The sequence below is a fragment of the Ambystoma mexicanum genome, chromosome 11 (genome assembly GCF_040938575.1).
Source record: "Ambystoma mexicanum isolate Mex_15411 chromosome 11, UKY_AmexF1_1, whole genome shotgun sequence".
Taxonomy (NCBI): domain Eukaryota; kingdom Metazoa; phylum Chordata; class Amphibia; order Caudata; family Ambystomatidae; genus Ambystoma; species Ambystoma mexicanum.
The window spans coordinates 864,695,822-864,710,466 of NC_090934.1; the positions used below are offsets into that span (position 1 = coordinate 864,695,822).

At 49.8% G+C, this 14,645-nt stretch overlaps 1 protein-coding gene across 4 annotated transcripts in view; it reads left to right on the forward strand.

Annotated features, from left to right (window-relative positions):
* Positions 1–14,645, forward strand: part of INCENP (inner centromere protein) — a 675,150-nt gene that overhangs the window by 360,438 nt on the left and 300,067 nt on the right. For all 4 annotated transcript variants that reach the window (XM_069623903.1, XM_069623901.1, XM_069623902.1 and 1 more), the window contains exon 8: positions 11,753–11,798. In XM_069623903.1, the coding sequence (XP_069480004.1) occupies positions 11,753–11,798 (46 nt within the window). The remainder of the gene's footprint in view (positions 1–11,752; positions 11,799–14,645) is intronic.

The window sequence follows — 14,645 nt, forward strand, 5'->3', positions numbered from 1 at the left end:
AGCCATTTTGGGCAAGGTGCAGCGCCTGTTAGCCATGGATGTGGCCAGAGTGAGGTCCATCAAGTCCCTCCTCGGGATGATGTCCTCTTGCATATACCTGGTGCCCCTTTGCAGACTTCGGATGCGTCCGCTACAAGAGTTCCTCGACGCCCGCTGGATTCAAACGGCGGGCAGCTTCGAAGACAGGATCCTGCTCGACAAGGAGTTCCGTCGGGCGATTCTATGGTGGGGTGCCTGTGCGCATCTCTCGGCAGGCATGGACTTTCAGGCCCCAGCGTATCAGACGGTAACGACGGATGCCTCCCTGGAGGGGATGGGTGGCCCCACACCGGAGATCTCCGTGCAAGAGGCCTCTGGCTCCCGGAGGAGAGGTCACTTCACATCAACATCCTGGAGCTACGAGCCGTGTTCTGGGTGCTAAAATCGTTCCTTCCTTCCCTCATGGACAAAGTGGTGAGGATCTTCACCGACAACACCACCACGATGTTCTACATCCGGAAGCAGGGAGGCACCAGATCCCCAGCCCTATCCAAGGAGGCCCAGGATCTGTGGCACTGGGCTGTCGCCCAGGGGATGTTTCTGGTTCCCTTCCACCTGGCAGGAATAAAAAACGCCATTGCCGACTCACTCGGCAGGGAGCTGCGCTTGTGCCACGAGTGGGAACTATGCCAGGACCAGGTGGATCGGCTCTTTTAACGGTGGGTCAAACCCCAGATCAACCTGTTTGCGACGGCGACGAACTCCCAAGTGCCAGAGGTTCGCCAGCAGGTTCGCCCAGCCGAGGAGCATGGGCGATGCTTTCTCGTTCCCTTGGGATGGCCTGTTCTTGCACGCGTTCCCTCCGTTGCCGCTCCGTCTCATCAACCAGCTCAAGAGGTCCAGGTGCAGGATGATGCTCGTCGCACCGGCGTGGCCGAGACCGATCTGGTTCCTGGACCTTCTGGACTTGTCAGTTTCCCCACCTATCAAGCTGGCGAGAGACGCAGATCTTCCCTCAAGAGAAGGAGGCGCCATTCTCCATCACAACCCAGAGTCGCTGAACTTGCAGGCTTGGCTCCTGCAGCACTAGAGTTTGGAGGATACGATATCCCGGCTGACTGGAGAGAGGTTCTTGCAAAAGCCACGGCGTCCTCAACTCTCAAATGCTATGGACATAAGTGGAAGAGGTTCTCTGTCTGGTGCCGTGTACAGAAGATTAACCCTCTGCGGATTACGGCCCCTCAAGTATTGCCGTACCTACTGTCACTGGCCAAAGCTGGACTGGCTCACGCCTCGAAGATACATCTGGCTGCCATTTCCCGATACACCAGAACTACAGGACTGGCGTCCTTGTGGTCTCATCGCCTGGTGAACAAATTTATGAAGGGACTATTCCGATCGTTCCTGCCGATGAAGGCCCCTGCCCCGGCGTGGGAGCTCAACGTTGTGCTAACCAGGCTCATGGGGGGGGGGGGGCCCATTCGAGCCTATGCATTCGGCGCCGTTGAAGTTCCTGTCGTGGAAGACAACATTTCTTGTGGCCATCACTTCCGCACGACGAGGGCTAGAGATCCAGGCCCCATCTTGCAAGCCTCCATACTTGACTTTTCACGACACGAGGGTGGTGCTGAGGACGCATCCCTCCTTTATGCCCAAGGTGCCGTCGGACTTGCACCTCAACGAGCCCTTGGTGTTGCCTGTTTTCTTCCCGTCGCCTTCGTCTCCGGCCAAGAGGACTTTGCACTCGCTGGATGTGGCTAGAGCGCTGAAGTTCTACGTGGACCGCACAAAGAGTTTTTGGAAGACATCACAGCTGTTTGTGAACTTTGGACCTGTGAATCAAGGGAAGGCTCTCTCGAAGGCTTCCATTTCCAGATGGCTCTCCGGCTGCATCCTGCACTGTCACCGGTTGGCAAACCAACCGCTGTCCGAGAGCCCATTCGACCAGAGCGATCGATGCCACCACGGCGTTCCTGTCTGGTGTGCCCCTGCTGGACATCTGCAGGGCTGCTACGTGGAGGTCGAAGCACACCTTCACGAGATTCTACTGCGTCGATCGGGGCTCCAGGTAGGAGTACAGGGTCGGCCAAGCAGTGCTGCGCAACCTGTTCGCTTAAGGTGAGCCTGGTGAGGAGGTAAGAGATGCTTAATGTTGAGTTGTTGTATTGCTTAATGTTGAGCCTGTTGCCACCTCCCGTGGTTGTGCATGTGTATACTGCTATGTATTCTTATATTCATGAGCATGTGAATCCATGCCAGACCCCATGCTGGAGAAGGAACATGTTACTTACCTGTAACTGTTCTCTGGCATGGATTCACATGCGAACCCTCCCTCCCTCCTTCCCCGCTGCGGCTCTTCACTTGGTCATACTGCCACTTTACGTGCTACCAAATCTGAGGATGGCTGCCAGGGGAGGGGCTTAGGTAGAGGGAAGTCATTGGCTGGGGGCAGTATGACCCAGATATCAGTGATTGGTTACTACTAAGAAAGACAGATCAGAAACCAAACTGGGGGGAGAGACGCACTCCTCTGTGATCGCTGTGGCATCACTATACTCCAAGCCTCAGCCGCCTCCTCTGCGATGCTGCTAGGCAAGGAGGAGATGATCTTGGAGGCTTAAGGGAAGAAGCTGTATTCCAACATGCCTTTGCATCTTCGTCAGGCCAACGCTGATGCCATGCTAGCTGCCGCTAACCAAAGGTTATGGCGGGGAAATTGCAGACTTCCTCCCGGAACTCCCTACGCAGAGCCAATCACGTTTCAAGGAGGGACTGGCTGAGGCCAAGCTGGTGACAAAGAACCTCATGGAGTCCACTGTGGCCCATTTTCACACCTCTGGCCGTGCCATCTGTATCGCCACGGACATGAGGACAGCCTGGCTCCATGCAACAAAAATCAACCTGGATGTCGAGGAACGCATATTAGACCTGCTATGGGGGAGGCCTCTTCCACTCCACCACGGACGAGGAGCTGGACAAAAAGAAAACTGCTCACAAACGACCAAGTCTTTATGCATCTTGACAAAGACCATGCCCAAATCATACACAGTCACAGCAGCGCTCCAACAAGGGGCATATGTACGGAGGGTTCTGCAGCTTCCAGGAAGGGAGGTCCAGGCAGCCGGACTGCTTGCCGACTCCAAATCGTCGAAAGCAACAAGGGGGTGGGGGGGGGGGGGAGTAAGGGCTTTTCCAGTCCCCCTCCTCCGCATCAGCCTCTGAGGGAAAGGCATCACACACCCTTCCGGGTCCACGTGTCTCCAGTGGGGAGCAGGCTTGCTCTCCATTCACATTTCTGGTGCCAGAATTTTGCGCACCTCTGGATCCTCTCCGTAGTATCACGGGATACCGCCTAACTATCCCAGCCTTTCCTTCCTTCCTTCCTTCCCTCCCTCAATTTGGGACAGCAACTCTTCTGGCAGAGATCCGGTCGCTCGTAGAGTTAAGCCGTAGAGGAAGTCCCAGCCTCCCAGCGACGCTTGGGCTTTTACTCCAGGACTTTCGCCATTCAGAAAAAGAACCAGGCGGGCCTGTTAATGGTGTTGGTCCTTTCCACCCTCAACCTCTCCTTGCATCTACAACAATTCAAGATGGTTACGCGAGCTTTTATAGCGGAGACATTGTGCAAGGGAGACTGGATGTGCTCCCTGGATCTGAAGGACATGTACCTACACGTCCCAATTTGGCAGCCTCATCGTTCTTTCCTGCGGTTCAGGATCATGGGCTACCTTTTCCAATAAAAGGTCCTTCCTTTTAGCCTCGACTCGGCCCCCAGGGTCTTTGCCAGACTCATGAATACTGTGGCTGTCCTCAGAGCGCAGGGCCTTCACATCTACCCATGCCTCGATGACTGGCTCGTCGGGGCTACATCTCCGGTAGCGGATCGCCACTCTTCCCATGCCCTTATGAACACACTGCAAAATCTGGGCTTTTTGCTCAATCTCAAGAAGTTGCAGCTGCAGCCCACGCAGACTGACATTCTTGGGCCTCATATGGGACACCTGCTCCAAGAAGGTGTTTCAGTCAGAGGACAAGATCTCGGCCATCAGGAGGGCCACCACTCACTTCCTCAGCAGAGGTGTGACCTCGGCCTGTATGTACCAGCATCACCTTGGTCTCTTGCCAGTGATCCTATCACCCGTCCCACACACGAGACTGAGGAGGATTCAGCTGCACTTCGCGGCTTCATGGAACCAGGAGCGGGGCTCTCAATCCGAGATCAACGTTCCTCCATCCCTCCGCCCGGTCCTCACATGGTGGTCTAGGGACTGCAACCTACGGACGGGCAATCCCCTTTGGCCTCCCACCCCACAGGTCACCATCACCACGGACTCCTTTCTCGAGGGCTGGGGAGCCACCCTGGATGATCTCTCGGTCCACGGCACCTGGACTCGAGAGGAATGCCACATCAATTGGTTGGAGCTGAACGCCATCTAATTAGCGCTCAGAAAATTCCTTCCCCCTCTCATGGGTAAGGTTGTCTTCATCCAGACGGACGACTCGACCAGCATGTACTACGTCGACAAACAGGGAGGCAACCGATCCCCTCCACTGTGCAGACTGGCAATCAGCATGTGGGAGTGCGCCCTGAAAAACCACTTCTACCTTCCGGAGGAATCCAACCTTGAGGCGGACAGGCTCAGCAGGTTGGGAGCGGACAATTGGAAGTGGCAGCTAAACTACCTTGTTCAGGAGATCTTCCACAGATGGGGTCTCCCCAGGTGGATCTCTTTGCCACCTGGCGCAACAAGCGCGGACAGGGCCCTGGCTCCCTGGGCAACGCATTTTGGATTCAGTGGAACGGCATGACCGCGTACGCCTTCCCTCCCACTCCGCTGATTCAGAGTGATTTGCAAGATCAAGGAATCTCGCCAGCTCAACATCATTCTTATAGCTCCATGGTGGCCGTCCAGGCCATGGTTCTCGGAGCTGCTCAGCCTCTCGGAGATGCCAGTGATTCACAATCCGACGGGCCCAGCACATCTTCTGGCGCAGCAGGGGGGGGGGGGGGGGGGACCATCCACTCCGTATCACAGAAACTAGCCCTCACAGCGTGGTTCCTGCGCCAGTAACGCTAAGGCACCTCAGCCTCTCTCAGGCTAATCTGGAAATCCTACTGGCCGCAAGGAGCAAGGCTACCAGGGCCCAGTATAAAAGTAAATGGACCAGGTTCTGCCACTGGGCAGACTCCAAGGAAATCGACCCCCTCCCCCCCACCCCCCGGCATGTACTTTGGAAGATGTGCTCTCCTTCTCGGCGCACCTCACCCACTCTGGCGTGCAGGTGAACACCTGCTGCACTTACCTGGCAACCATCGGGGCTTACAGGAACTCGGAGGAGAGGGGGGGGGGGGACTTCTCCTTTAATCTGATTGTCAAGAAGCATTTGACGGGGCTTGCAAGGCTCTACCCGCCCATCAAGAGGCCACACCCCGCCCCAACATAGTCATGGGTGCCCTGGTGCACAAATAGTTTGAGCCAATGGCGTCTGCGGACATCAGGCTGGTTACCATTAGACGGCCTTACTAGTCGGCCTCACCTCTGCTCGCAGAGTCAGCGAAATCTAGGCGCTGGTCACCTCAGACCCATGTACTAACTTTCACAGGGACAAAGTAGTCCTGCGGACACACCCAGCATTTCTACCTAAGGTGCTGTCTGCTTTCCATCTGAACGAGGAAATGGCCCTTCCTATGTTTTTTGCCGATCCTAAGGACGAGGCACGGAGTTTTGCACTGCCTGGATGTCAGGTGTGCCCTGAAATTCTACGTTGACAGGACCAAGGGCTTCCGCAAATCAGACACCTGTTTTGTCATTTTCGGAGGTGCAAAACCAGGCTATTGGGCCTCCATATCCCGCTGGATGATCTCGGCCATCCAAAAAGCATAAGAGGGCCAGCACAAGCCGCTTCCGGCAAACCTGCACGCCCACGCAGTCAGGGCCAAGGCAACGTCATTGCATTTCAGCGCCATGTCCCTTGGCAAGTCATAAGGAGGGTGGGTCACTTTGGCCACTCCCTCGGCTTTCTTCATGCATTACTGTTTGGATGCAGGCTCTAAATCTGATGCGGCTTTCGAAAAGGCGTTTCTCAGGAACCTATTTGCTTAAAGAGGGTCGCCTCTCAACCCTGGGGCTAGATTCAGTTATCGCCCGTGCAGTATGGAGGGACGGAACGTAAGAGTAATTCTAAGTTGATCACCGTAGTGACTAATGTACTCTTAGTCCATAGTCCCCTTTCCTCCATAAGTCTTACCATTCCCCCCAGCCCCCTAATAATATTAGTGTCATTAGGCAATGTTAAATCTATTGTCGACGTGTCAATAGGGACTGAGGTGTGGCACCAGAGTCATGGCAGCGCATGCTCCCAGCTCCGCACCCCACGTGCCTCTAAATTTAAAAGGGAAGAATTTTTTTTCTGGGAGGGGAAAAGGTTCAGTCTCCCGTCCCTTGGAAGGGACGCCCATGCAGTATGGAGGAAAGGGGACTATGGACTGAGTATGTTGGTCACTACGATGAGTAACTTATAATTTTGCTTTACCTTTGGCTGGTTTCACGAGTGAAGCCCGCCTCTGGCTCCAGGGTGTCTGGGGTTGGCAGGAAATGAGGGGGGGTTCCCAAAACTACCTGTGCTTAGTCTCCTAGGAGACCCAAATACACTCTGTAGTGATTGGCCGGCTGACTGTATGGCAAGGACAGCCACCCTGCTGGGTGACTGACAGCTGGGCTGGAATGAATGGGAGAACTGAATAAAAGGCGAGGCTTTTGGATTGGAAGGGAGAGCCGATCACTGGACGAAGGAACCGAAGAAGAGCTTTAAAAGGAAGCCTGCTGCAACTCCTGGACCGTTAGTTTGCCCAGTGAAGCCCTGCTGCTGTGCTGAAACTCCAAATTCGTATCGACTGAGAAGCCCCTGCAAGGACGACTTCTCCCTTTGAGTTGGTGGGACCAATCCACTTCAAATTAAGCCACCTGGACATACTCTCGTAGCTGGTTGCATTTCCAGTTGCCGCTGGAAACTGAAACTCCAGGGAGAGGAACACCAGATTGTGTGCGTTGCTTTTAAGTTGGCCAAGAGCTCCAGGAAGCTGGACTGACCGAGCCTGATTCACCTCAAGAGTTCGGGACACCAGCGGCAAGGAAAGTCCATCTCGACAGCCAGAAACAGCGGTGTTGCTATTTGCAGTAGTCGCAAGGAGCTGAAACATTGAAGTGCCACTGGTTTGAAGATTGCCAGTTGTGAGCGGTGACAGTGCCATTGCAGTGCAGGAGTCCCCAGATGTCCTCCCTCTTGTCCCCACGACTGAGGTCCAGGAACAGTGAGATCTGCAGAGCTGCACAGGAACCGAAGCCATCTGCTGCACTTTTTCTTCAATCCAAAGGTACTGTAAAGTCTGAGTGAACTTAACTTTTACTGTAGTTTATTGCATCTTCTGCTACTCACAAGCCTAAACAGCTTGTGGCCCTCCATTGAGTCTTCCTTTGTTCAAAGACTTCTAAAACATTGTGCAAAGACTTTTCTTACTTAGCTACCAGAAGTTCCTCAGCCCACATAAGAGTTTTGCCCATTGACTTTGGCTTAACATGTTACACTGAATGACTCTGTTAAGGGGATCCAAAGTATTTGCCTGCTTAAGAATATTTGTGATCTCTTGTTTGTTGTAATAATCGTTTCCTTTGGTCAGGTTCTAAGAGTATTCTAACTGCAACAGTAAGATATTAATGTCCCCAGCACCCTAACTATTTTTTTTATAACTCTGTTTGAGTTTAAACAACATAACATAGAAATGAACATAAATGAGACATGAATCGGCGGCATACATATGACGAAGGCATTTTGGCAATAACAGCTCGCATGGGCCCACAGGGACGAGGACCGTAAAACATCAATAGGCCAATGCAGGCAAACCATGCTAACCGTGCTGCTGATGCACTCCCACCCGCAGGTCTCAGCTAGCGTCGAGCCATTTACCCCATATTTTTTCAAATTTACGGGGACAGCCCCGTGCGTTATAGATCCGGCGCTCTGAGGCTGCGCACCTGTCCAGCTCATTACTCCAACGGTTCAGGCACAATTTGCCGCAATAAGTGTATAAAATAAGTGTATAAAAAGGAGAGCCCAAGGGGCTCCCAGCAACACTGCACACAAGGTGCTGTGCTGCAAAAGTGAAAGGAATGCCTTAGAAAATATGGAGGCAAGCAAGACTGCATGAAATAAAGTAAAAGCAGAATGAACAAGGGTTCCATAGTCTGAGAAAAACGAATGAATGAGTGGGTTCTGGGGGGGGAAGGCTCCCTTCATTCAGGAGAACAAAGATCCAGGAGTCCAGCAGAAAGTGCCGGGGATCTCGCAGGTAGAGGGTGTTGGAACAGTTTTTCCTGAAGTCCAACTAAGGGCTTAGTAAAACCATTCAACTGAGACAATACACGACTCCACTCTTAGTATAAGGCTGTACCACCTGAGTATATGATGGCGTAGACAGAGCAGCCAGGCTTAGCTTAGGAGGGAGAGGGCTGTAGGAAAGTACACTGAACCTGTAGTACACCAAGGTTTCAATAGAAACACAACCAGACGTATTGTAAAAAATAAAGATTTATTTTAAATACAAGTAGGCCAAGTTAAGTATTGGGGGAAGTACTGGTCATGGAGTCTTAAACACATTTATTTAAAAGCACCACAATGCTTGAAAGTACACAGACCAAAGCATACAACCTTATTCAGAATACTGAAGATTATTAATCTAGGGAAGTCAAACCTTATCATACACATTCAGTAAAGGTCACACCTATTCTTGGAGGAAAAACATAAGTTACTTTTGAATTACTTTCTGTAATACAAGGGTAGTAGACACTGTCCGTTATGTAGTGACGCTCAACAAAGAAATTGCGTAGTAAAGCAACTTGCAAATATATCTTTCTGAATAGAGGAACAGTAAAAACCTATACTTATTATTTAGGATACCACTGTTTATTCTAGGTGAGTGAAACATTTTGGTGCAATATATAATTACAGTTGCTTTTCAGATCAGTGAAACAGTTTGAGGTAGGCAATAATGGAACTTGTTTTAGGATGGCACACAGCTAACTAGAGGTAATTAAAACCTATATACTTTTAAAATAGCGATCAGCAATTTAGGGGTAAATATAACCTAAGGAAGACTTATTCTAGACATGCTAACAGCAAGTCGGGGGAAGCAAGACCCAATTGGTGACACTCATACGTTTATATCCTAACCGGAATAGTAAAGTGAAACCAACAGCATTATGTTTTAGGAAAAGGGGGGGGCCCAATTCATAGGTGAGTACATTAACCTTACATCTACTTTGTTAGAATGATTAAACCGTTTCTAAGGAAAGTAAGACTTTACATTTACCTTTTAGAATGGCCGAACATTTCCAAGATAAGTAAAATGACCATGCATATACTTTAACAAGTGGCAGAACACTTTCAAGGTAAGTAAGAACGTTTGTAAGTGTTCACTCTCGAAGACGAGTAAATGTCTAGGCACTTGTTCTCTTTTCTAGGCAACAGGACAATCCTTGGAACGTCTTTCCCTTATTCTTGGAGCATGAATGTTCTCTGAGAAGGGAGGGTGCGGGGGCACTAGATCCAACATACAGTTTAGGAAGGCATAGAATTAGCAAAAGTCAAGTTCCTAAGGAATAATGGTCAAGTACGTATTTCACTTGAGTTAGTTGAGGGTCCAGGGACTTGTGAGAAGACTCCCTTGGAGGATTCCAGCAGTGGGCCTGGGTGAAATGGGCGAGTAGACTCTGTCACAAGAACACCCCCAAAGCTTTATAGAAATTGCAAAGGCTTAAGTAAATACCCCAGCCAGCACAGTAACTTTGCATGCAAGAAGAGTTCCAGCAAGGAGACTCTGCAGCCAAAAAGCCGGACGTTGGATTTCTTTATCATGAAGACAGAAGACCGGACACTGGAAGGACTTTTACAGCAGGGATCATGGGGGAAGCCTCTAGGCAAGAGGATCTTCACATGATTTACTCACGGCAGAAGAGGTTGCAATGGGGGAAACTTATGGAATTCAGTCACTGGGTATTTGGCTGCAGGAAGACTGACCCTGGAAGGACTTTTCCTGCAAAGATCAACTGGGAAGACTCCAGGCAAGTAGTGTTCTCTTTTCAGGAGCCAGAAGAAGACTGAATATCGCTGGTCGGATTCTCGTTGTTTGCAAGGTTCAGCACTCTGGTGAGGGGACTTTTCCAACTCTATTCACGGAGGTCCAGCATGATTCCCACAAAGTTTCAGTAAGATTCAGAATTCGGAAGACCGTGCACCTCCAGTGTTTGGAGGTCCCAGGGTATTTGGGTGTTGCAGCACGACATGGGATGGCTCAAAATGCAGGTCGCCTGAGTCTAGTGGGTGGAACCAGGCTCAGGTTAGTCTTTTTCAGAGACCCCAGATCGATTGGAAGGATAGGTAACCGCAGGCTTCGGTTACACCGCAGGCTCCCTGGTCGCTGAAAATTGTCTCGGCTGCGTTTTCTTTCTCTTCGGATTTGGTTCCAGTGGTTGACTACCTCTTCAGCTTACATGATCAGAATTTTATGCAGGAGCCCAGCCAATCCAACAGCAGTGCAACATTCAAACTTGGAAGTGGGTAAGGGGGGGGGGAGAGTTGGCAGTGCTTTCAGGCAAGCCAGCCTCCCAGTTTGAACTGGATTCTCGCAGTCTGGCTTGAAGACAAAGGGCTGTGGAGTTGTGGACTCCTGCCTCAGACACTCTGGAGCCTGGGCTTGCTTGACTGAGATCTCCCGCCGAAGATAAAATAACGCACAGGATTCTCTCACCCTGGCGGTCAGGGGAAGCACCAAGAAAGGACAAGGAACACTGAAATGGTGAAAAAAAGACGACTTGGTCCATTTTGGTAAAATGGTCACCTATGGGTGTATATACCAAGAGTTGTCAAAGAGGATAACCAAGACACTATGGAGAGTCTTAGAAATGACACCCATAAAAAGATTAAAAGATTCTGGGGGAGTGGAAAAAGGTTCCCACTCACTGAGATATAGGGAGAAATAATGCACCAGTAAGGCAAACATTTCTGGGGTTGACATAGGCCAGGAAGACTTATCATTGCTATGAATATCTTACCGAACAGAGGGGGTTTGGCATAAAAATGTAAAATCTCCCTAACACTCACATCCATCTGCAATCTTCCACTACTTGAACACATTGCACATCACCTCTGCCTCTAGAATGCAGCGAAGTCCCAGGAGAAAATTTGGTCTAGCGCTGCACAATATCTGTCTTCCTGACTCTCTCGTGACTGCACAGCACCCATCCACAAGCCAGTTCTCCATTGGTGGCTATCGAAGACCTAGCCACCCAAGTCATTCACCTACAGTGCTTTTAGGCCATACCAATGGCACTGGGGGCTATACAAATACCATAAAATATCTGTATTTACTTAAGTCTTATTTCAGGTTTGCCTAGTGGTGTATGTTGGAGCATATGTTAACTTTACATTTTCCCTTGTGTGCTTTTCTTTAGTAAATGGGCAGATTTTGGAGTGCCTTTTTGTTCTCATTTTTTGACCAATTATTTTGTATGATATTCAGGCAGTGTTTGGATATGGGCATCACCTGATGGTGATAGGGTTCTTATAGCAAAGTGGCTTTGGACAATGGTAGTATATTTGGGCAGAGTTCCCATGGTGGTTGAGCAGTATTTGGATTGGACAGTTTGTGGGAACCAGATTATGGAGGGTTTGGACACTGACTGTTTTGATGAAATTAGACTTGTGTTTTTCTCTGCAGAGAATGTGCCGGACTTTTCCGAAATTCAAGACCCAGAGTGTGCTCGGTAAGTTCTGTTAATGATTGTTTTATCAACTGCGCCCATTACAGTTTTGGCCCAGGGTGAGGGGAACAGTGTTTGTGTTGGGGATTGGGGGTGTAAATCAGGGTGGAATAGATGTTCAAGTTCATAAGCAAATTATCTTAAATTGCCATTCCATACTTTGTTCATATTTCTTTTGCAACTGCTCTTGTTTTTGTGACCCCCCCCATTGCCCACTTTAAGGGGACAGTTTAAGCCACAAGGTTGTCCAATGGTCTTGGCTTCTCGTTACCCATAAGCCTAGATTCCCAGTGGTGGTCAAGCTTTTACGATCAATCCTAAAAAGGCACTGGCACTCACTACTATGCATGCTTCACTATTAGGATATCCTGTTCCTTAGGATATTACTTAGTTTTCTTCACTTCTCCAGCATTGGCTCATAGATTCACATGCTGGGAATATTCCCCAGCATAAAGCTGGAAATCCTTGGTTACCTTTTTGTCTTTTCCAAAGAAAAACAGTAGCCTATTTTGTATGCATCACCCTCCTTATGGGTGCTTTAGGCACCATCCAATGGGACACCGAGTAATGAGTCCCTCATCTACAACTCTTCCTCAGATTCACAGGTGAGTACATAACCTTACTTCGAATGGATTGTGTCCTCCCACGTATTCCTCATCTTGTGATAATTCGTTTCGCCAGCTTCGCTGCTTCGGGAAAAAAATTCAGCAGAGGGCGCTGTGCTCGAGGCCGTGGTGTCAAATGTCCCTCGACGGGCTCTGTACCGTCTTGATGTCACTGGTATAAGTAGCTCGAGCCGCGCCCATTGGCTTCAGTTCCGTTTTTCGATTGCTTCGCTCTCGTGAACGGCGCACTTCGAGATTTTCTGTCAAGAAAAGGTCTTCATCGACCGCTTCGACTCCCAGAACTGGGTTTAAGAAGTGTAACGACTGCGAGTCGAAGATGTCTATCACCGATCCTCACCATATCTGTCTTTGGTGTCTGGGCTCAGACCAACCAACCGGCGACTGTGGCTCCTGTCAGTCAATGACTGAGAAGGCCCTCCGTGAGAGGAAAAGTAAGTTAGCAGTGGGGTGGGAGGCGTCGAAGAGCTCTTCGAAAGCCTTGTCTAAAAGACATAAGAAATCGTCCGATTCAAAGGAATTGGAACGTCATAAAAAACATTGAAGAGATCCCGATCTCCTAGCAGGTCGAGACGATCTTAGTTTTCTAAAAAGCTTAAAAGGAGACATAGATCTTCATCGTCCGATTCATCAACGGAATTGGTTCGATGTCCGACTAGATCAGATTCCCCTTCAAAATGGGAAAGCCTTAGGAGAAAAATGATGCAGGTCTTTGAGAACGTGGCCTCAACCTCCCTCAAAGAAACCTCAGAAAATCCAGACACCGGTTGCTCCATTGGATGACACAGGGAAGTCTGGAACTACGACGGTGAAGCCTATTAGTACCCATAAATCTCGAGTCGACAAATCGTCGAGAGATCCTCGGAAATAGTGTTTCTCCAATCCCTCATAAAAAACAAGTTGTCGAAGTCGAGGGCAACTTTGACGCCATCGGCGCCGACAGCTCAGACAACGAAGCCTATATTATCCTCGATGCCTTTGTCCAAGGCTTTGTCGAGTGCGTCGAAGGTTCCTTCGACCCCCTCGAAGAAAACACTGATTCCTTCGAAAAATCAGGAGCAAGAGAGGTTTACACCTTTACCAAAATCTGACTTCTTTAGGTCCATGTCTTCAATTTTTGAAGAATCTGGCTCAGATAAGATCACTCCTTTTTGGAGTAAAATATGGCACCAGACCAGTTCCAGAGGAACTGGTAAATCCTGAGACAAAAATTAGACCTATCTGAAACTCTGCATTCTGCTAGTGGTGTGGACACATCACCCGAATTGGAGTTTGCTACACCTGATCCTGCAGAACATGCAGACTCTGGGTATAGGAATGTGATGAGTAGGGTGATTGAATATATGGGTTGGGGAAGAGCCTCCCCTACTTTTGAACAAGACGATGTGATGGACATTATAGCCCGGGGACCCCGGAAAGACCCAGTTATCCCTTTCCATAGGGCGCTCCAAAGGACAGTTGAAAAGAACTGGGAAAAACCTGATGGCATTGCTGCAGTAGACGGCAATCTCCCAAAGAAGTACAGAACTTCTACTTCTGATCCAGAATACCTGAGTAGACACCCTACACCAGAAAGTGTGGTTATTTAAAGCCGCTACTACTTGCAGACAGCATACCCAATCATACCTCCGGATAGGGAGGACCGAAAGGTTGATGCCTGGGCTCGTAAAGATTTTACTTAAGGTAGCATAGCTTTGAAATCGACCAACGTCACCTCTACCCTTGCCAGATTCACACATACCCTGTGGGAATGCATTTCGGCGGCGGCTGAACATATTCCGGAAGGCGAGGAAAGGGAAGGCTTCCTGAATATAGTCAATGACGGAAAGGAGGCAATGGGGGGGAATGCCTCCAGTCTGGACTGGATACTGCTGATAGTATTAGCAGATCCATGGCATCAAGCACAGTGCTACGCCGATTTGCGTGTTTGAGGAAGTCGGGGTTTGCACCACATATGCAGACCAGACTTATCAACATGCCCTTTGATGGCTCGAGGCTGTTTGGTAGTAAGGCTGATGAGAGCCTAGACACACTAAAGACCTCGAAAGCGGCAGCTAAATCTTAGTGCCTCCCTGAGACAGTCTCAGAAACACTATTCGATACTACTCTCTGTTGGTAGAGGGAGAGGACAGGCTTTTCAAAAGGGCAAGAGGAATGTCACTTGTGGTGGATGAGGAAAGACTACAAAGCCATCTTCAGGAACGGCATCTATGCCCTCAGCCGCTCC